Below are 22,626 nucleotides of genomic sequence, written 5' to 3'. Positions count from 1 at the left end.
GAGTAACAAAGGGGATAAAAAATCTTTCACCCGCACCCTGCAAGAGAAAGGCTTGGAGAAGGGGGCTTTGTGAAGAGGCAGAGCTCAGCACAACTGTTTTTTCCACCTTTGCAAAGAGGGTGGTTGCTTTCCTCTTACCTGCCCGCAAGCCCAGCTCCTAAGAGTAGCAGCCATCTTCCCCCAACGAGCCTGAATTTATAACAGTGGCAGCAGAGGTGTGGCCCTGCCCTGGCCCACCCCAATTCCACGCTCCCCCAGCAGCCTCGGGAAGCCTTTAAAGTGGCAAAACAGCCAACCCCTGCCTTGCCAGGGCACCTCTGGGTGCTACACACTAAAAACAGCTGTGAAGGAACAGCCCATGGCACAGATGAACTGGTTGCCTGGATGGTGGTGAGGAGGAAAGGACAAGCTCCAGGCTGGGTGAAAAGAGGATACTGCAGGTCTGCGTACGGAGTCCCTGGTTTGGGAGAAGGGAGCAGAGTGGATTGGTAGGGTCCTTCCTCACTGTGCAGTCACTCAGCACGATGCCAAATGCAGTCACAGGTCCCACCTACTTTGTACGGGTGTGTGGGGCTGGAAAAGACCTACACCCTCCTCGTTTGGCAGAGGGGACCTGGGCTCCCCCATCCTAAAGGCTCCAGGTGGCATTTGTGTCTTGCCTTCACCTAGATTCTTCCTTTGAAATGTGCCTGGGGCCATGGTGCTCATTTTCACCCTATTTGTCCCACTGTACTCAAAGGAGTCAATCTGAGATTCAATAAGCTTGCTAAGCTGTAAATTTAAAAAACAGAGATAAATCTCTTTTCCTACTTGATAACAGAAATAAATCCATTCAGCCTCACTGCCCTTTTTCCTTAGGAGACCCATCTCACACTCAGCAACACAGTTCACCTGCTTCTGCAGAAGCAATGTGTTGAGGGTCCTCTGCTCTCACATCACTTTGGCTCAAAGGTGGGCAGCAACTTCCCACCTTGAGCTCATCTGCTCCTTCCCCAGCCCACCCCTGTTGCGTGCTGCAGGCAGCATCTTTTCTCTGTTTCAGAGGATTTCATGGAAGCAGAGCCCTTCCCACCACCTGCATGTAGGCTCAAAGCACAGCTAGATCCCACCTCGGTCCTTCCTCTCCCCATATCCCATAAATGCTGAGACACAGCCTGTGCCTCTCCATCCCCAGATCTCCCAGACACAGCCCTGTGCTCCCCAGGACCTGCTGATCTGCCCAGCCTTTCTCACAGTCTGTCTGTTCTGGCTATTACTACTGAATAAAACATGCCCAGGGCCATCCTCTTGCCAATGAATCCAGGATGGGCTGCATCCTCACCACTTAAAGCAGTCTCAGAGAAGAATTTGTTTCATGTTCAGGTGTAATAGAAGAGGTTATTTCCAGTGCCCCATGGCTTCAGGCAGGCTTGCTTAGGACAGTGTAAACTGTTGCAGAGAAACTATTTCTTTCTGTGGCTTATCAGAGAGGAGAGGTGAGCTGATTGCAGAGCCAAAGTGCCTTCCCAGAGGAAGGTGCTGGGTACCAGTAGGTTCCTCAGCTTGGCTTGCAAAGGCACAGTGGGAGCTGAAGGCCAAGTGACAAATGCAGAGGATGGGAATTGGGAACATGGTTTTTAAAAGCAGGAAAAATTGTTCTCGGGAGGCAGTCACCCCTGCCTCTGAAGAGGGTGCCTTTTCAAGAGGCACAGGTCAGCCCAGCAACTTCTGCTGGGCTCAGCAGACATGTGAGGGAGCCCAGAGCTGCCCACACTGCTGCAGCATTTTCCTTGGCACCTTTTTTTACCCCTTCCCACAGGGCTTGGTCTGAAGCTCTCCTAGCTTTGGGTGTGCATGAGGAATATATCACCCTTGTCAAGGGCTGAAGAAGCCACAGACCTACTGTATCCCTGTGGCCAGGGTGAAGCAACTTACTGGGGACCTTCTATGCCTGTAGCCAAGCTGCAAGGGTTGTCACAAACCCCTGTGGGGTATCCAGAAGGATTCCCTGCAATGGGAGAGACAACCCATCTGCCAGCGAGCTTTCCTGAAGAGCCTGGGAGATGGGAGGTCTGCCCTTTCTGGCCACCAGCCTTGAAACCTGCCTACACAAGACTGGGGCTGTCAGGGATTCCTCTGCTCCCACATCACAACATTCCACTCCCAGCCCCACTGCACATGTCAGCCCACACCAGCAGAAGACACACCAGCGTCCCAGGCAAATCTTACCACCTGAGCCCCTCTCTACCTCCTGGCCCTTCCAGATTTCCCAGGGCAGCCTTGCTCTCTCCTCCTTCCCTATCTGCCGCAGAAGGTGTCAGAGGCATCAAGGGGCAGGAGCTGTCAGAGACACAAGCGGAGCTGTTGCTATGCAACGCCGGTGGTGCAGCAATTAACGCTGGGGAAAACGTGCTGTGTTCTAAAGCTATTTGCATAGCTGTGTGCTGCAATACATTTGTTTGCATTGTGCCTCGACTGTTTCGTGGAGTTTGAAATCAACCCTCCCCCAGCTCTTGCTGGGGACATCCTGGGGCTTCCAACAAAGGCCAGGAAGTTGGGGGATGATGGGGCTGGGGGAAGGCAGGAGTCTGTCTGTCCATAACACCTATAGACTGCACAGGTATAGGATTTTCAGTATGGAGAGGAAAGGCCACATTATCTGGATTTCATTCTGTGCAGCCCAAGGTGCTCTGCCCTACTTGCAGAGCTACCTCCTGCTGTGCCCCTAACCTGCTGGTGCAGTTGCCACATCTGCCTTTTTTCTGGGTGCACCAGGATGATGCTGAGCTTGTTCTGCCTGTGAATGCCAGAAACAGAACTTTAGAGGCAGCTCAGTCTGCCGGTGGTTCAAGAGTGTATTTTGGAGGGGAGGGAAGGGGGAGAAGAAAGAGAAAGAAATCAACTGTTTCATACCAACCTACCTGTGATGCCGGTCTCCAAAAACCTGCTGATTGCCAACTGCAATCCTCTTGTTTGCCCACCCTAAGTTTCTCACTATTGAATATGAAGCCTGTGCACTTTTTGGGTTTCTTTTTTTAGCCCTTGAACTTTGGTTTAATTGATTATAAGTTTACAGGTATGTTTTGTACCTCAGAGGCACAAGAAGCAGCAGCAGAACAAAAGTTCAAGGCTAAGTGTTTCTGTTCCTTTCAGACCACTCTAAGCACCAGGATTATAGTTCTGTAAAAGAAACAAAACATAGCTATAAACTTATAAAATCCAATTTAGTATTTTTATGGGGGTGACCTCTCCCCTTCCTCTTCCTGCTGTCACACAGCTGACTGCATGTGAATCAGTGGAATGCTGCCTCACACCACCCAAACCCAGAGGTACCACTGGAGTACACCACCAAGATGAAGGGTGCCCTGGAAACATGGCTAAAAGCAGAGATTTGACAAAGGTTGATAACTAAGAAGAAAGCCTAGCTTGTGAGCAATGCTCTCCATCAGCTGAACTCAAAGCACTGACCACTTTGACCGCAAAGTCAGAGGCAGTGTGTCTTGCTGCCCTCAGGGGCAGCTCCAGCCTTGCTTGTTTCAGCCACTTCCTTTATTTTTCAGGGTAGAAATGCCATTTTGAGGGATTGCAAAAGTGGAGCAGCCTCTTAAAAGGAGCTTGCTCGTGGCTGGCAGGCAGGTGAGCTGATCCCAGCCCCACGGCCAGTGTGAATCCTGCATTCTAAATGTGTGTTGGGAAGCAGCTGTGGGCTGCCAAAGGTGGGCTTGCTTTCCCCAGTGCCAGGGGGCTGCACGCAGAAATACATGGGGGTCTTGTCCAGTGAAAGGGGGAAATGAGTTCTCTGCCAGCCCTGGTTCGGCTTGCAGCAGCAGCTGTGAAAGCCAGGGCCAGCAGGGAAAGACATTGGACCAAGGCAGTGGTGGCACCACATTTTTCAGCAGCAGCCCACACCAACGCCAATATCACTGCAGTGGACACGGAGCCACGGCTACAGACAGTGCTCTGCCCGAAATTATTACCCCAGGGCAACAAAAGGTAACCCATGCTGCATCTTTCCTGCTTCATTTGACATGCAGTACCGTGTTCAAACCTATCTTCACTCATAGCTGCAGCAAAGACCTCAAGCTTTCAGAGGTAGAGGTGAGGGGAAACATTTCTTTCTCCTGGCACAGCTCTAGGATGCAGCAGTCCCTTGCAGGCAATGGGCAAAACAGCCACATAAGCCAGGGCAGCCAGATTTTCTGGAGCTCATCTATAAAAGCCCCAGTTAAAGGCTGACACTGGATGTACCAGTTTAAATGCCTGCATTTCAATCCTCAGAAATATGCCTGGCACCTAACACTCCCCACACAGATGAATGAGTCCCTTCACACCTCTGTGGGTGCTACAGTAATTCTCTCTTGCTGCACTGAAAAAAAATAGAAAAGCAGCACAGAAAGAGCTGAGGCTCCACATAAATGCTAGCAAGGAGAAAAAACATTTTTCTTCTCTAAATTAAAAGCCAAAGTTGTGCAATGCACAGCCAAAATAACTAGGGAAATATTGCTGTGGCGTTCTCAAGGCCCCATAATTTACACCGTCCCACGTGTGGGGATGGATTGAGCTTGCATTTCAACTGAAAAGCAGAAAGAAACAGGTTACGGGTGGGTTTTGTTTGGTTGGGGTTTTTGTCAGTTGCATGTATTTGTCAAGTTGTCCACGTTCAACAATAAGCCAACTGACTGCATATACAACAGACATCCATTACCAATTCAGACTTCTAACCCTTCAGAGTAGTGTCTTTTATTTGTTTAATAATTTTTAAAGTAGTTAAACATTAAAAATCACCTTCTCCCCACCTGTAGCCAAATAAAAATTAAAACAAAGCAAAGTAGGTTTTACATTAAAAAAAAACACAATAGCAACCTCAAATAAGTTTATCTTTTTTATATTCCTGTCATAGCTTACTCCTCTCCCACCTTCCCCAAGTAACTAACCCAGCTGTATTCTATCGTAGTTTATCATCACTTGTGATACTTCTAATACAATATTTAATGACTAATTAAAAAACTTACCACTGAGCTATTGCTTTAAAACCAAGGGAAATTTATCATCTTGGAAACATTATTCTACATACTAGCTTTCAAAGCTTTTCTAGAATCGTCCTTGCTAATTTTTCTAATTATCAAGGACATCTGGGATCTTCAGTTTAAGAGGTAAAAAATTTATATATATATATATATATATATATATATATATATATATAACCATGAATCTTTCTGAGGCAGTACTCAGCATCTTCCCTGAGCTAGGTGCTTCAAAATAATAGATAGGATCAGAAGACCAGAATAAACAGAAAAACAGATAGCACTCAAAGACAGATAACAAAAGCATGCAGGGCAGAAAAAAAAAGAAAAAAGTTCTTACAAGCCTTCTCACAGTTTTGCACATTTTAAAAAAAGCAGCACCCAGTTAAGGCAAGGGAAAAGCACAGAGCCCAGCCCTATGGAGGAAGGAGGGCTGCTCTGAGTATCTTGAACAAACCTGGGTGTGAGCTGGGAATACACTCTGGCTCTGGCCCCAGGGTAAAGGAGGTCCATGGCCTCTTCCCTGCTCCTCAGCCCACCACTGCTGGATCCCTGTCCATCCTGCAGTAAATGGAGACAAAGCTCTCCCTACCCAGCCCTTGGGCATGTACACATAGGTCAGATGGAGTGAAACCACAGGTGAACTCCCCACCAAAGTGAATTACCTGTCTCTGCAGTAAATTAAGGCTTGTGAGCTGTGACAAATCCCACCTTCCCCTCCTACACTGCACCTGTACTGGGGAGCTTGACCTCTGGGGTGGAAGAAAACCCAATTGCAGTGGGTGCCCTCTCTGCAAACTTTGCTGGTCCCAGCTCCAGCAGGCACGTCACTACACACAGCCAGTGTCTACTACTTCTAGAAGTCTTCAAGGATTTTAAAGTCTGCAAATATCCAGGATATCATTTTTTTTTCCCAACATGGGTACGAAAAAGCAAATGCAGCAGCTAGGTAGAGTGCTTGCTAGAGCTAAAAACCCTCAGCACAACCCAGCCACCAAAGCTTGGGAGGGGCCAGTGAAAGACATGTGGAGAGCAAAGGGTACCTTGGGTGTAATTAACAGACACTGGGGGATACCACCCCATTTCAGATAACCTGGAAATTCAGATAATTGGGCTTCAGATAATCAAGGACACGCTGTTAACAGGAACAGTACCACAACTCCTAACGGCAGCATTCCTCACATGCTGACGCTACACCTCCTTGCACGAAAATGCCGAGTGAAATATGAACTAAGGGTTTGATATGTGTCCGTATTCTCTGTCAACTGCCAGGCTGAGCAGCAAACCCTGCTCCTGATGCACCACTTCGGCTGCCTGCTTGGGAAATAGGCTAAGGCAGAGAAGTGGATTGCAGCCCCGGATGCCTGGGGACGAGGCAGTCTCAGAGCTCATGGGCTAGGTAAGCTCTATTTTGAAAGTGGGTTAATTTAACTGCCATTCAACTACCAGTAAATTATGTAGGTTAATTTTATAGTCAGATAACTATTAAGAAACAAAAACATAAGGCAGGAAATGTCTCTATGCATTCCAGTGGAAAGAGGTTTCCTCTGCGCTAATGCACATCCCTCCCCTTCAGCTCAAACCTCTCATCCTTCCATTTCTGCACACCCCTCACATCATCTCTTTTTAACCCTTGTGATTGTACACTATTGTCCTTCCTCCCCCTCTTAAGAGAGTCCATTCTCCTCTCCACAATTCACCTTGGTATCCTGGCCCACAATTATTATTCTCCTTCATTTACATCATCACACATCTCAATGCTACATACAAACCTACTCTGACCAATCGTCCAATAAATATGGTCCCATCATCCCCTCATATCCGATACTTCTCCTGCTGCATGGCAAACTGAGGCAGGGAATTACATCTTGCTTAGCATGTAACATGCCACCACCACTAATAGACTCAGTTTTATTTAGGGTTATTTACCATGTTTAAAACATCCTCAATTCTGGCAGGTTACCCTTCATAACTGGACACCGCAGTTAAAATGTACTTTATATCTTTATATCTGTGCAATTTTCCTTCTCACAACTTAATGATAGGTATTGTTTTTGTGTCTTTATCCTGGGGACAAAACCCACCAATTGCTGGCTTGCCATTAAAAGAATATTCACAGGAAAAAAAATTATCAACAACATTTTATGCCCGCAAAGGAACAGATCCCTTGGGGAAAAAAAAAAAAAAAAGCAAAAGTGACTCATCACTCCTCACACACAGCAAGGAAGGAGCAAGCACCACAGCTGGGCAGATCCTCCCCGAGATGCCATCACAGATTGCCTCCCTCTGACTTCCGCACCTCCCTGGTCCTGCTGCTCCCACCAGCAGGAAAATGAGTCCCTAACCTTTGCAGAGGAAACTAAAGCAATGATGGCCCATTAGCACATGCTGCCCATCAAGCACTCATGGATCTCCTCTACCACAGATGTTTTTTATCCTATTAACACTAAGTGCACTAGGCCAACCCTGAAAGCTCAAAGGAATGAACTCACGCTCACTCACACGGTGGTAACGAGACCACAGCACTAATGGGATGTTGGCAGTTTTATTATGCTTTATATGGCCAGAGGAATACAGACTGGGACCAGCCCCAGGAATTGCAGCAAAACCCCCTCTGAAACCCTCCCTCCTCACAGCAACTCGCACATTCAGGTGGCAAAGCCAAGAGCCCAAACCGCATACGCCATGGGGATTTCTGACCCATAAAAGTCTGAGTGCCAGATTCCCTGTTGCCCTGCGGAGGCCTTGTTATTCCTATGAATCTCACAAGGAAAGCAGTTTTGTTTTTTTTGTTTTGTTGTGTTTTTTTTTTTTTCTCAGGAGCTAAAAAGAACATGAAACAGCCAAATTCCAAACCTCCTCAACCTGCTCTTTGCCAGTTCTAAGCCACTACATTTGTCACTTCGGGCTAGGTTACACTGACTTTAAGCTTTATTACTAATTATTATTCCTCATTTAATAATAAGCTCATTAATGGAGACACAAGGCATATTTCTTTAAAATCCAGAGTTATTGCTTTTATCAATTAGCAATCCAGCCTACAAACAAAAGTAGAGGCACTAGCATAGGATTTAAACAGGAATAGGCAAGAAGGCTAGAATTCAGGAGCAGTCAAGCAGTCATCCTTACCGTGCACACTTGTGCCTGTCTATTAGTATAAAGCCAACACAGGTCCTTAAACAGGAGGAAAAATGTACTTCTTTTATGTATCAGCAGAAAAGCTCACTGACTTACAGCTAGGCAAACCTTTAGAATCAGTGAGGTCAGGTAGCTGCCACCATGGTCCAACAAGAATTTTGTTACTAGTGAACACACTTCAGGTACAGAGCAAGCTGGTTTAGTGTTCGCATCTCGGACTGTTTGATAGTTAGAAATCAGAGGAAAATTTGTATTTCCATAAAAGCACAGTATATTTTAAATGAAAGTTTCTTAGGCAAAACAAAACTACTACAGCTTTTTTTTTTTTACAGTCTTCTTTAAAAGTCAAATAGTGTATTTTAAATCATTGCTAACATCTCACACAACACTACTTGCTTTAAAGACCTGAACGAAATCCAAGGAAGATACAACATGAGCACAGCACACCTGAAAACATGAAAAAATATACCACCACCTTCACCTAAAATGAGAACGTGTTGGAAACTACTGGAGTCTCCAAGCAAGCACCTCAGGCTTGGATTACAACCAAGGGCCTCAGCAGACCTATCAATTGTATGAAAACCCCTTCACATGTGTGGGAAAGCAGTTCAGCTTCTCCAGGTGTCAGTTCTATCCCTGCAGAGCAACTTTCAGCAATTGGTGTCAAAGCCTTCCTCTTAAAGCTCAGGGAGAAGAAAAGCAGAGTCAAATGCTCAGCTTCAAGAAAGGAAACCTTAAAAACCCCTTTCAAAGTTAGGAATGTCATTCCAAAACAAGTTAAGCAAGCTCTATGCTTTATTAGCTGGGCGGGAGGGACTGGGGACACGTGATGATGGGATCACGTCAGCAAAAATAACCCCCACGCCTTAGCAGGTGTAACAAAACTGCTTATTTAACACTCAAATTCTTTCAGTTTGCTGATAACCTTGTACAGACAAAGCACTCTCCCTTTTGGCACAAGGCTGGAAGCAGCAGTCCAGCAAATTTAGGCACACAAGCTGTGACCGAGCAAGCCCAAGGAACAGCAGCAATAGAGACAAGGCAGGAGCCACGGCACAGACTGGGGGGACACACGTGTGGCTGATCCAGGGCAGCCTCGCACCAGCCGCAGCCACTGCCCTGCCCAAGGTCGCAACCCAACACCCTGGTGGGTCCCCTGGGGCAACACAGCCGTATTTTCATACAGGCAACCTTTGCATTTTTAGGCAGCAGTGCTTATAGTTCTACACTCTGAAGTATACCTCAACCACTCAACATTTTAGCCGACCTTTTAAATAATTCCCAGAGATTTGAGCTGTAGCCATCTCCTACAAAAATCTGCCTTTTAGTCAAGTGTGTAGTCAGCAGAGCTCCTGCAGAGCTGCATGACACCGGCAGAGGAGGAGGAGGCAAGAGAAGACTTCAGAATTTTTTTTTAAACACAGCCTGTAAATTCCAATATTTTAAAAGTGACCTGTAAAAATAAGAAGTGATTGATTTGTGCTGCCTCTTCATGACACTAAAGGAGAGCTTTTAAAGGTCGTGCTGTCCGGGGTTTTTGGGGAGGTGGGCAAGATGGAACTTAATTCACAATTCACAACCGTGAAGTAATTCAGATTTCTTCTCAATTTCCTACTTGACAATTGAGAACATCTTGGATTTTAAGTCATGGAGGCTGCATCAAAGGTACCAGCATCAGGGGAAGGAGTACTCCCACAAACAGTGTTACTAGGGATCCTTCCAGCGGTGTAACATCTATTAAAGTGTCTTGAGAGTAACTATATTAAAAATATCGACTTTCACTTTTATCTCTTTGCCACCTTCTTTGTATCAAACTCCATATTCCTGGATTTGCCCCTAACACTTAAGTTTCATATTTTAAATTGCTTTTGGTCTGTACCTCTGTGCATGAATCACATTCCTAAAAAGGTCCAAGAACTGGCTACTCACTACTGGTTAAAATCGCAGTTCAGCCAGTACCCATCGCTGGGCATCTGCCAGAGCACATGCAACAGCAGTTTGCAGATCCTTCAGGTCTCATATTAATCCCAAGACTTGAAAGAAGTGACCCGAAGATTTCTGCCCTTCCCTTCACAGATACACACATTTCCACAAGAGAGCAATCAGCAGAGCCTCTCATTTCACATCTGCTGGAGTATCCAGACTGTAGAAAGTGACCCAGGTGTATGCAGGGCACAGTCCACTGCTATTCCATGAAGGATCTGTTACTTCAGATGGTGTGACCAGATATGCTCCTACAGGTTCAGAAGAGGCAGCTTCCTCTTCCGATAACAAATAGAGCAGTTCAAAACCCACTGTGAGTCAAAACAAACTGAGGCAATTAGCAGAAAACTTCTTAAGATGCCTAAAAGGGTAGTTAGGTTTATTTTCCGCTTCTGCAATAGCAACAATAGTTGCTTCTTTCTGAGTCTGGGTGCAACATCCTGTGCACTCTCATCACGATACATATTACAAAAAACAGCTTTAAAAGAATGAGACTGTGTTTCTTTAAGTCTGAACAACTTCAGCTTAACAGTGAGAGACAATCAGCAAGTCCTACAGGAAAGTCAAAAAAGCTTGGTATTTCTCATAAACACAGGACTAGAAGTGTCAATTAAAAATGTTCTGGGAAAAGCTTGCAGGGTGTAATAAATCCTAAAGAATAGCAGATGGGAACATGGTTTGTCACTCTCAAAGGCTATTTTCATAGATTTGACAGATGTATTCAGACATACAGAAAAAAAAATCTAAATGCTAGTTTACAGCACAAGGCTCTCAAGCTATTTACACATAATTCCTGAATAAGTGCAAGATGTAGTCTCTAGTCAAACCAACTTTTTTATTTAAAAGAGATCTACCCGGTTAAGCTAAACCAATGACAACACCCAGTTATCTCACCATTTCACTTTGTTTTTAATACCAGCTTTAGTATTCAAGGAACTTGATAGTTTGTAATGTGACAGTTATTTTAGGATCTTAAAAAGAATAAATAAAAGGCACTGAAAAATCCTGTTAGCAAATGAGAACCCTAAATTACCTACTTTTTAAAGCACAAGCTGAGAAAATAATTTCTCAAGAGGAAAAAAAAACGGGCTAAACATTGTGCAGCATTATAAATTTTCCTAAAGCTAGGAAATCCCTATGCATCACTCCCCAAATCATCCTAGGACTGAACAGGAAGGTTGGCAGAGATGCCTGAACTCACGTGGGTTCCATTATACACCACTTACTTACTGTAACCTACTTTTTAGTATTCAGCATTTCGGTATCAATAATGCATAGCATCAGAAGTAGTTCAACCCAAAGCACAGTTGCAAGAAAGTAAACGTGGGTCTCAAACCAGGGCCAGCTGAAGCACGGTCGCTGTGTTGCCGTGTAGGCAGTCCAGCAGGACTGAGTTGCTGGAGTTTTCTGCAAGTTAATCAGAAGCTGAGGACCTGCCCCCTCCACAGAGGGAAAGCTGGTGGCCACAGAATAAAAGCAACACCAAGTGCCTACTGGTGCAAGCAAGCAGCTAAGCAACCCCCCAGGCCAGGCCTGTCTCCTCTGGTGGAGGTACCAGGTGCTCGGGGGGGCACAGTGCCCCGGCACCCACCCTGGCACACGGGAGCCAAGCCCAGCCAGAGCGAGGGCCAGGGTCCCCACTGGGATTTTATGACCCCTGTTCTTACCTTGACTCATTACTGAGTACTCAATGAACAAGCCTACATCACTTCCTCCCCACCCCCACCCCGAGAGACTGTTCTTCACCGGATAAATTATTTACCATGAAAGAAATTAAGGTGGCCAGCAGGGAAGTGCAAATTAAGAGTATGGAAGTTCAAGAGACCGGGCTGCTACGAGACAGCGTTTCAGCTTTCACATGTATTCCCTGCCCAGCTGCTAAAGCTGCTTTATTGCCAATCCTATTTAAGACAAGAAACAAATGGAGTATGGAGGCTCCAAAGCTTGATCCTTCAGCCAGAATTTGCTTTACCTTCTATTTTTACTTCCTCACTTGCTTCTCTCGATAGGTGGTAATTTGCATTTCATAACATCAGGTGATTAGTGCAGGCGTTTAGAAAGCACACTAGAAACAACAGAATTGGAACCCCTTAAAGTTTTTCACAACAAAATTTATTAGAAGAATAGTGGTTTTGAAAAGTCTAGCATCCAGTGAAAACTACCATACACAACGTTACAGCTGGGAATGTGTTTCCAAAATGACATGGTCAAATAATACAATGGAGCCATTAAATCTTACACATGCACAACAAGAGAATTAGCGCTTTGACATACAATGCAAAAAATAAATGGACCACATGAAATAAAAATTTAAAAGTACTTATCACATACATTAAGACACAGCTTATTTAGTCCAGTCAAAAAATCAGAACTGCATTAAAAAATTAATGTAGTGCAATCAAACCAAAAACCTTAATTTGTGATCATAAGTGCTCTACTACATAAAACATTGATCATAGCAAGGAACAAAAAATTCAAATCACACAGTACAAAAAAAATCTGTAAATAAATATAAACTACAGTACAAGAGAAATATTAAATTATACAATTCCGTCAAACTGTAAACAGTATATTGAAATGAGGTCCATAAGAGTAAAGGGGGGGGGTTCCTGTTTTTTTTTTTTCCCATGACACTTGAACTTCTAGAGGTCAGAGAGAAATGCCATTTTCCATACTCTTCAAAGACTATGGGTTACATAAATAGAAAGAGAAGACTTTTTAGATGTAAAGTGTCAAATAATAAAGCAGAGGTGTTGCTGACTTGCGACTGCCAACAGATCACTGCGAGAGCAGAGCAGCAGATTTTACTTTAAGGTTCCGCCTCCCTGCAAGCCCGGCGCGGGGGCCTGTCACTACAGATGTTAAGTGCCAACACGTTCTGAATCAGTGCTCAGCATCAGAGAGGAGGCACCTGCTGAGGGTCTGGTCCTGCCAATTAGGTGGAAGCGATTATGCACACCGTTACTGACTTGGACCTCTGCTGATTATCTGACAGGTTTACACGCTTGTCATACAAACACCAACTTTGGCAGAACAATTACTAATAAACTCAAAGCACTCCCGGCCCATTGGTTTCCATCACAGTGGCCAGTGCACAGAATTCTCTAAGGACATTGCATAACTAGAGTGTAGAGGTCAGACAGCCAAGGACCCGTGCTTGAGGTTAGAAGTAGTTATGGTGAGAGAGAAGCAAGAGCCACGTTAAGAAGCTGCCTCTGCGGTTCGCAGAGGCAGTTGGGAATGTATTTTGTTTTTAGCTGCGCTGGCTAGTAGTGGCATTTTAAAATATATAAGTTTAAGATAACATATATACTATATATGTATATAATATAATACATATTATATAATATACATAGGAATTTCTTACAATACATACCAGGAACCCCCACGTGATCTGCTCAGTAGTAATAACTGAATATACAGAATGCCACTATAAGTGTCTGAGGCACTGTGTGCTGGAGAGTAAATATGCAGCTTTAAAATCCGTTTGGCTGAGTTATACCTGGATACCTGAACTGAGTTTTAAGTTGACATTCATCAAGGATGTGCTATCAGCACGTCAAAAGAAAAGCAAAACAAAATACAAGTCACTGCTAGGTTTAAGAAGAGAGTACAAGTACCTGAATTGAGTGAGGATAGTGTGTAAACTGTCCCTGAGGGTTTTTAAACAGTGTGTGTACAAGTTGGATTCCTAAGAACATTAGTTCAAACTTATATTGCGGACTGATAAAATACCAATGTCTGACAATTTAACAAGTGGAGGTTAGAAAGAGTTATGAGCAAACACTCAAAACATATTTTATACATTTTAAAGCAGCAGTAAGCTGCTGTAAGCATACATCCCATCAGTACAAGCAACACATGGGACTCAGATAAAGGTTTCTATTTGCAAAAAGCCCATCATATATCGATAAGTAAAGAATATTCACCTGCTAAATTAGAATGCACCTAGTTACAGACTAGCAATTCAAGATTAATTTTTTAATCAAGTACTTTGCTATACTTTGCTATTACATACTAAAATTCCTTAAGCTCACTAATGCTGGTATTCTAATCTATTTTTTTTAAATGTTCCCCCTTCATTTAAGAAATATACCATTCCACAACTTAAACATTAAGATCCATTTTCAGTCCTCAGATGTAAAAAGCATGTCAATGAGTTTATATTAAAAATTTACATGGTAAAAAGGCTTGAATTTCAGCCAGAGATTTTAAATACTACTCATTCCCTGAAGGCATAAGGGAGAAAGAATCCCATTTTTCTTGTGATATAGTTTTCAAACTGAATATTAAACAATGGTCCAAAATGATTTTTCAGTTTGGGAAACTTCCCTTTCCCTACCCATCATCCCAGACTCCAAATGTCAAGCCCTGAAATGGCCTATTGAAATGATTAGTTAAAAATATCAGGCATGTATATATACATCCCCTGCCTGAACTTCAGAATAATTTGTTGTACTAGTCTTTAACAGATTAGTATCCCAAGAGAACCTGTGATCTGACCTGAAAAGCCATTAATGATCCTAGATTGTACGTTTAAAGTATCTCATAACCTGAAGACCAGATTTAATTAAGACTCTGGCATTGTAACAGAAAAAGTGCTGCAGTTACTTATCCCTTTTCTGGTACTTTATAATAGGTCAGACAAGTGCTTTTTATAGTGACAGTGAAGTTTACATGCTTTCACGTGCAGGCATAAAAAACATTATCTGCAAAAATATTTGAGAAATGTAGCACCAAGTAGTTGATAAACTGTATAAGCAGTTGTAATAGTGTGTTCATTATTTCCAAGTAGGAAAAAACCATTAAGTTAGACCACACAAGGTGATGACGACAGAAATTGTTTTGTGATGTTAACTTGTCCTGCTCGAGTCAAAATGAAGTCTCTGTCCCAATCCCTGCTCCATCAGCTAAGAGTTATCATTGTGAGTCCTTCTGAATTATACTTACCAATTTGGTAGAGATAAGCATGGGGTCAGGGGCAGGGATGTTTGTTTTTAAGAGAGTGAATGAAATGCCCTGGCCAGGCTGAAAGAAATCCTTCCTCCTAGTACATTGTCCAGCAAAACTGATTTTGCAACTGGGCTAAGAGATTTTTGGGAGGATTAAATAAAGCTCTCTCAATATCAAGGTTTTCATGACAATACCTGAATATAGGCAGAACTGGGTAGAACATGAAGTCCTAAACAGCTGCTGTAATACTGGTATAGAGACTTGGCCCCAGTTGAAGCAAGAACAGGAGAGAGGCAGAGGAATGGACTCTGGAATGCTGTAACTACTTCCGTTTTTTTTGTGGTATATGTGGAGAGCATCTACAGTTAATTTTGAATCCACAATATCTCCCTGCTTAGTGATCACTGTACATTGTGTTTATGTACTGAATAATTAAAAATTAATATCTGTAGTGGTTACTGTATTTGCTACATCCAACAGAACTGCATGTAACTAGCCGTGCAAATTTTCAGGTTTCTGAAGGTTCTAATTATGGAGCTTTTAATGTAATTTGAGATCAAGTGGAAACCTTTACAACACCAAGAGTAGTCTCTAACTTTTTTTTTTTTTTAGATACAGCTTATTAAAGAAGCATTAGTCAACATTATCTACTGGTGCCAAGAAAAAGCAACATTGACTTTGACTGAAATTACATTTGTCTCTGAAACATTTGCAGATAAAACCTACAAGTTTCTGAGCATCATCAAAATGAGGGAAACAACCCTTCCTGTTCTACCTCAAAGATTTGGCAGAGAACTTAAAATATCTAAAATATTGTGACAAAGCTTTCAGTACAGGTTAGTAAATTTGCCTTCGTAAGAGTTTGGACTGCAGCAAGCATATGCATTCTTATACTTAGAAGTTAAAACTTGGTCTTCACTGAGGAAAGGGCTCTTTCTGTTACAGATGTAGCCACAGTGTTTTTGAGAAACAAGGGATCGGCACAGCGTTCCCTTCACTCCTTGGACACTTTGTTCTTCTCCTAAGAATCAAGGACATCTTAAGAGCGTTACTTCAAAGTAAACTGGAAAAAAACACATGATAATTCCAGTTTTGCCCGTGTAACGATTGTTTCAGATGATACAAAAAGCAATTCCATCAGAACTAAAAGGTTGTTCTAGTCTACACAAAGCTTACTCAACCCTGAAGCCCCTGAATCACTGTGCCAGTTCCTGTGAATTTCCAGGGCAAGGCAATGTACCCTCAGGTAACTCATGAAAGTATTTAGACTCAAATGTTGGCCTGCCACAAGACAAAGCACAGACTATTCCATGCCTGCTCTCAACTGGTCCAAACACCTGCCTCCCATGTTTGAGAATATCCTTGAACACTGGAAAGCTCTACAAAAAAGGTGGTTATAGGAGATGCTTGAGAAGCTTTGAGTGTGTTCTCTGTACTAGAGGCACTATCCTACCTGTACACCTGCATTTGTTAAAAATAATTTCTTTTCTCCAACTACCAAGAAAATTCAGAGTTGAAATTCGGGTCTAACAATAGGGTTGGTAATGCAAGCATAAAATTGTGAGTTCTGCAACCAGAAGAAAGTAAAGGCATAACTGTGTTGCTTATGGAGCAAGTTCACCCATGTAACAGGGAAAAATGAGAAATTCTAAAGGAAACTGTCTTGAACCTTTAAAAAAAACCCAACCAGACAGACAGGGAATGACTGGGAAATAAAATATCTTTTGACAGAAGTAAAAACAAGTCCAGATACATGTCCCTACAATATCTAACTGGAAACGTTCAACTCTATAGCTGTACTCAAGCATTACGGCCACAATAATGCCTACAACACTGTGGAATGAGGATCCAACTGGCTGAAAGTGAGGTAATAGTTTGTAATAGGTCAGAGTTCTAAAAAAGCACTTTCACATCTTACAAGTCCAAATAAAAAAAAAGGACACATTTCATACATGTTGGGCTTTCTCACCAGAACTGTACGATAATTAACTCCACACCAGGACCCCTACCACACTAAGCCTTACTCATCTTCAATTATATGCTGCAGCAAAGATTTACCAAGCGACACCTAAACTTCAGTACAATATGAAACTTGATTCTTCAAACTTTATACACACAAAATATAAAATTACTTTTCTAGGATGGGGCAGGGGAGAGGGATTCTCCTTCATGATACTTGGACTGAAAAACTAGTTTTCAGAGACTGCCACAAATATTATTCACAGTTTCTTGCTGTCAGGCTTCTTCAGCTACATCAATGTAGTACACAACAATACTGTTAAGTCCAAATAACTACATCGGATGGACATTCTCAGGAATAAGAGAAAACTAGTGACGAAAAATGCCCGAAAGGCCTCCTGCTAATGACATCTCGATTTTTACAGGGTTGCAGTTTGTCTATGTTACATGTTAATGTGATCTCAAAAGAGCAGCAGGAGAAAGATTTCAAACCTTCTCTCCTGTCCAAGTGATCCAAGTAACATAAGCATCCACTTTTCAGAAATAGCATGAGAAACAAGGCTTTTGTTACAAAGACAGCAGTGAACCACACCTTCCCACACCAAAATATGGTCAACCAGGGATTTTGGCCATGCAAACTGCTGGTCAGCAGAAAATTAAGCATGCTAATGGACAAACATTAATTCCAATCATATATTTAAAATTATCCCAAATACTACTAGTTAGCTACACTGAAAGCGCCTGTAAAAAATACGTAGTGAAAAATGAAACAAAACATTAGTGATCACTGCAGCACTTAGAGTGATACTAGTCTTATGTGATGAATCACCTCAGAGAAAATACATTAGATGGGACTTTTAAACAAAAAGTTAACATTAAAAGGTGCACCTGAATATTACAGACTAAATTTACAAAACCTACAATAAGGTAAAATATATATCTTTTGAATATTCAGCAGCTTTTTTTTTTAAATTTGTTTTTATTTTTTGAGAGGCTCATGAAATTTTAAAAAGGGACCACTAACTAATCTCAACCATGCTTCACAAAACAATAATGGCTATTTTATATTGCAGTTACCAATGTAATGCAATTAGTGCTTAAAAAATAATCTACTTTTTTTTTTACTTTTTTTTTTTTCCTTTTTAAACAGAGACCTTTGGAGGAAATGTGGTTGTTCAAAAGCTTCTCGAAAAAGAAAGATTACCTGAATATTAAGTTATCACAGATCAAGTGTTGTGTTTAAAAGCTTTGCAGACATGAGTATTACAATCTTCAGGTCTCAGGACATTTAAACTGAGAAAGTTACACGTTTGGTTTGTTGTTGGTTTTTTTAAAAATCCACTTTCTAACCAAAGCAAATAAAGAGTACTCAACTTCTCACTATCTATTTACAATTCTTAGCCTACAGTCTGAAATGACAAGACAAATTCTCTTTTAAAACTGCAGCATTAAAGGGTAGGCACACCATTCTTCTGCTGCACGATTGTCACCCACTTAAACATACACATACAAAATATTTAGGTTAGTAAAATGAGCACTCCACATACACTACAGTGACAAGTTTTATAAAACTCAACTCATGTTGCTTAAATAAAGACAACTGCAAAAGGTTAAACCTCTCTGAACAGTAAAACTGTGATACTTTTTTTTTTTTTTAACTTGCAGCAAACTTTCTACCATAACCTCCAACAGCAGATGAAAACCACACGTTTAACTTCATCTTTATTGCAATCACCAGCTAAACTGGAACGTATTGCAGAGTTTATATACTGCTACTGAGCTTAAACTGCTTTAAATGTCAAGATGACAACTAGAAAGCTATGAGGAAACAGGATTTTGAGTACTAAAATATATTAAACAAAAACCAAAATATACTTGGGGCCAAATGCCCAGTCTGTTTCAAGAATGAGCAGTGCATATTTAAAACAGCAATGGTGTGCCTAACCTTTGAAAATATGAAGTTGCTGGGGAGGGGGAGAGGCTAATAGATCAACTGTTCCAGAAGTCATTCAGCATCCCTAGGGCTATCTAGGCCACCCTCCCATGAACTTTGAGAAACCACTTTCAATCACTTAATGCTCTCACACAAAACTCCAATGCTTCTTTTGGTTGTGCAAATGGGGGGGGGGGGGGGGGGGGGCAGGAAAAATCTATCTACCTTTTGTACAGATTAAGACCAAACTGTTTCTACCTGAAGAACCAGCAATTCTGATTTGGTCATATTCTACCTAGTCCAGTAAACTCCACCTATTTACTGACCACTCCTGCAGAAAGTATCAAAGGTAAAAGTTCTGTACAAAACTTATCCTGGATCTCCATATAATGATAACAATATCATCATATTGAAAAAGACTGGATTCGTGGTTTATGGAGTGCTTTCATGGTGTTTAAATGCTTATTCTAGCATGTGCTAAACCACTAGCAAAATAGATTAAATAAAAACAACAAAAAAAGCAGGACTTGGATTCATTCCTGCTACTGGCAACTGTAATATTAAAAAGCAAACACCCAATCATTGAGTGTTCGACCCTGACAGTATTACAGATAGATATGATGCAGAGCCTGAACTAGATCAGGCTACCAGTGTTTTACTTCTTCCCTGAACATTAACAAGCTCCTTCACTAATGTGGATATTTGGGCAGACTACTGAGGTTGTAACGTTAGAGATCACTGTTTTGTGGGTTTCTTCTTCTTCTTCTTTTGCATTATCACAGCAGTTTGTTACACAAATCCCCCTTCCCCGGATTAGAGTAATTTAAACTAGTTGTTGGAACCACATAGTTTAGTAAACTCAGAATCAAGTCTGTAAAAAGCATAAAGGTCATCAAGAACCATAGTTCTGCTATAATGAGGCAAACCCTAATACATCATTTAGTGTACCCTGACTGCTCCTGACTGTGAGAAGCTTGTCTTCCGTGAGATAAGGCTACATCCTCAAGCAGGTGAGTCTAAATATCACCCTTCAAAAGTATCAAACAAAATTACAGCGAAGGTAGTGTTACAAATAATTAACTGACATATTCTGAAGGTAGTGTATGTAAGTTTTCCCTCCCCTCTGGGTGAGCACTAAGCAGATAGTGAATGATAAGTATGTTTAATTTAGAAAGAATATAGCGGAGAGCCTAATTAGACCCAACTGATTATCCATCTAATAAACAAATCTCTGAGTTCAAGAGAGGTACCATTCCTAAATGACTTGATTTAGCTTATGTCTTTCAATCAACTGGATCAAAGAAAAGAAGGGGGAAAAAGATTTCTGAAAGATTTTGAAGAATGACAGTCTGACTCTCATTTGAAAAAAAAAAAAAAAAAAAAAAAAAAAAAGCCTGGTTTTAAGAGAGTATCAGTTTAACAAAGTGGACTTATTTCCATAAAGGCAGGCATGAGAAATCCAACATGAGAAGTTCAGGCAGGCTCTACAGGCAAAATGTCCACTTCCAACAGATCTGCATTCTTTGTGAGGTAAGTCAACTCTCTATTACAGAGAAACATGCAAAAGACAAATGAAAAAAAAAAAAAAAAAAAAAGAAGAAGAAGAAGAAAAAAGGGGTAGTGGGCAGGTGAAGGAGGGAAACTGCACTATACCAGGCTAAAAAAATTTACAAATGTGACATTCAGAGCACACCTCTCACCTGTGTCCACACAAGTCTATGCTAAACTGCAAAGGAAAGAGCATTGCAGTAAACAGGAGACTCAGGTGTGCTCAGTGGTGGTTGAACTATGCAGTAGTGCTCACCCAGTTTGCAAAGTAATTGGCACTCTACAACATCCCTACTCATCTTTCAATTCATTCGCACTTTGTGCTGCTTCTCCCTGGGGATCTAATTCAATCTTTACTGAAACATCCTGCCCCTCCGACCTCATTAATTTCATTTTTTTCTTTGGAGGGTTTTTCAAAGTGCCCAGCCTCTCTTTAACTTTGTACTCCAGTGTACTGTGGGGGATCCCATAAATACTCTGAGCTTTGGAAACGCTCATTTTCCCGCTCATAACCACAGAGATTGCTTCCTCCAGTATCTCGCTGTTGTACTGTCTGTATCTCCCTCTTTTCTTCCTAGGTTGCTTGGAGCCAGGATCTCCCTCTTGATCTGAGGTGGGATATGGCTGTCCAGAGGTAGACTGCTCAGCATCTGAGCCCCAGGAATCTGGTCCAGCATCCAGCAAACTTCTCCTGTTTTGTTTCGGAAGGATAGCCCTTAACTTTTTGCTAAGCGCGCTCTCCGTTTGTGAACCCATTACCAAAGAGCTATAGCTGTACTGGTCACCAGTGCGGGACTCCCATGAAAGGTCCATGCCTCGAACTTGTGGTATCTTTAAATCCACAGGAGATGAATGGCTCATGTCCTTTTTCCCATCCTGTTTAGTTTGAAGTGCCATTTTTTGAAAGGCAGAGTTTTCTGTAAGAAAAGGAAGGTCACTGATGTTGCTGAGTGCACCATTTCCCCTGAATTTCATGCGGCTGAAATTGAATTCGTAGTGTGGTTTTGCCCAAGAAGCCTCCCTGGATAATATTAAATGCTGTCCATGATTCTGTAGTCCAGATGGCCCATGGCTGGCAGCTGTAGAAAACTGGTTTCTGCTCAGCAGTTCTTCACTAATCTGGAGTGATCGAGCCAGCGGTACTTTAAGAGATGTGGAGTGGCCATAACCTTCCCTGGTTCCATCCTGCAAGCTTCTTGGAGGTACCCCATCACCACTCTGTAGTCCCTCCGGATGGTGCTGGCTGGGTCTCCCAGGTCGCCTAATTGGATGGAAGGAAACTGATGTGAGCAGGACTTGCACAGGTAGGGAGGGATGGGTGAGGGGGCCACTCCTTTATTAGAAGGCCTTGCTTGGGTAACATCACTTTTTGTGTTATTTATATTTCTCTATTTTTTAAAAAATATTTTTTATTTTAATTTTTTTTTTTTTTAAGTCTCAGCATCAGTCAGTTTTAAAACTTGTTCGCAAAAAAAGAGAAGCTTTTTGGGCAAAGAAAAATGAAACCTGTTGGCTGGTCTCTGGTTGGGTTCACAAATTCTCGGAGTAGAAAAGACGTCGCGCAAGCGTCTGAAAATAGCACCTTAATTACAAAGTAGTAATCAATCGCCATAGAGCTACAAACTGTGCTACTAGTGTGACGTTACCACTAAACAAGTACAGTAATAAAAGAGTAAGCCAAAGTGCAACACATTCAACGTGCAAATATGACTGCCACCTGCAGTACCTACACATAGGTGCAAATCTTGGATGAGGCTCGCTTACAGCATATTGAACTGAGACTCAGGATGGGAAGAAAAAAATGCTTAGCAGGTCTCAAAAGTATTTGCTTGACTTTAAGCAACAAGTATGAAAGCACTGCACTATGCCACTTACCAAATTGCTCTCTTAACAGCTAACTGCACATAGACATGTCCCTGATTCTCATTTGACACATAGCATGGCTAGGGAAAACTATGATCTAGGTTCCAACTGCCATCCAGATCAAGGGTTAACAGCAGAAAAAGCTGTATGTTTTTTTACCATATCCCTTTTGTCACAACTGATCTATGACACAAAGTACTACCACTGCAGATAAACGTGTATATTTTAATATTTTGCTTAGCCACC

General features: G+C 42.2%; 1 protein-coding gene across 4 annotated transcripts in view; it reads right to left on the bottom strand.

Moving 5' to 3' along the window:
• The window catches only part of LCOR (ligand dependent nuclear receptor corepressor), an 82,623-nt gene that overhangs the window by 7,046 nt on the left and 52,951 nt on the right, over positions 1–22,626 (bottom strand). Inside the window, exon 9 of one of the 4 annotated variants that reach the window (XM_051616721.1) lies at positions 12,215–21,778. The exons of the other annotated variants lie outside the window; for them this stretch is intronic. Coding sequence (XP_051472681.1) covers positions 20,809–21,778 — 970 coding nt within the window. The 3' untranslated portion in view covers positions 12,215–20,808. Of the gene's footprint in view, positions 1–12,214; positions 21,779–22,626 lie in introns of those variants that run through there. 4 annotated transcript variants of the gene reach the window in all.

Source organism: Apus apus, chromosome 4, assembly GCF_020740795.1.
Source record: "Apus apus isolate bApuApu2 chromosome 4, bApuApu2.pri.cur, whole genome shotgun sequence".
Taxonomy (NCBI): Eukaryota; Metazoa; Chordata; class Aves; order Apodiformes; family Apodidae; genus Apus; species Apus apus.
Note: the sequence above shows the minus strand (reverse complement) of the source record. Positions and strands in the feature narration are given on the sequence as shown.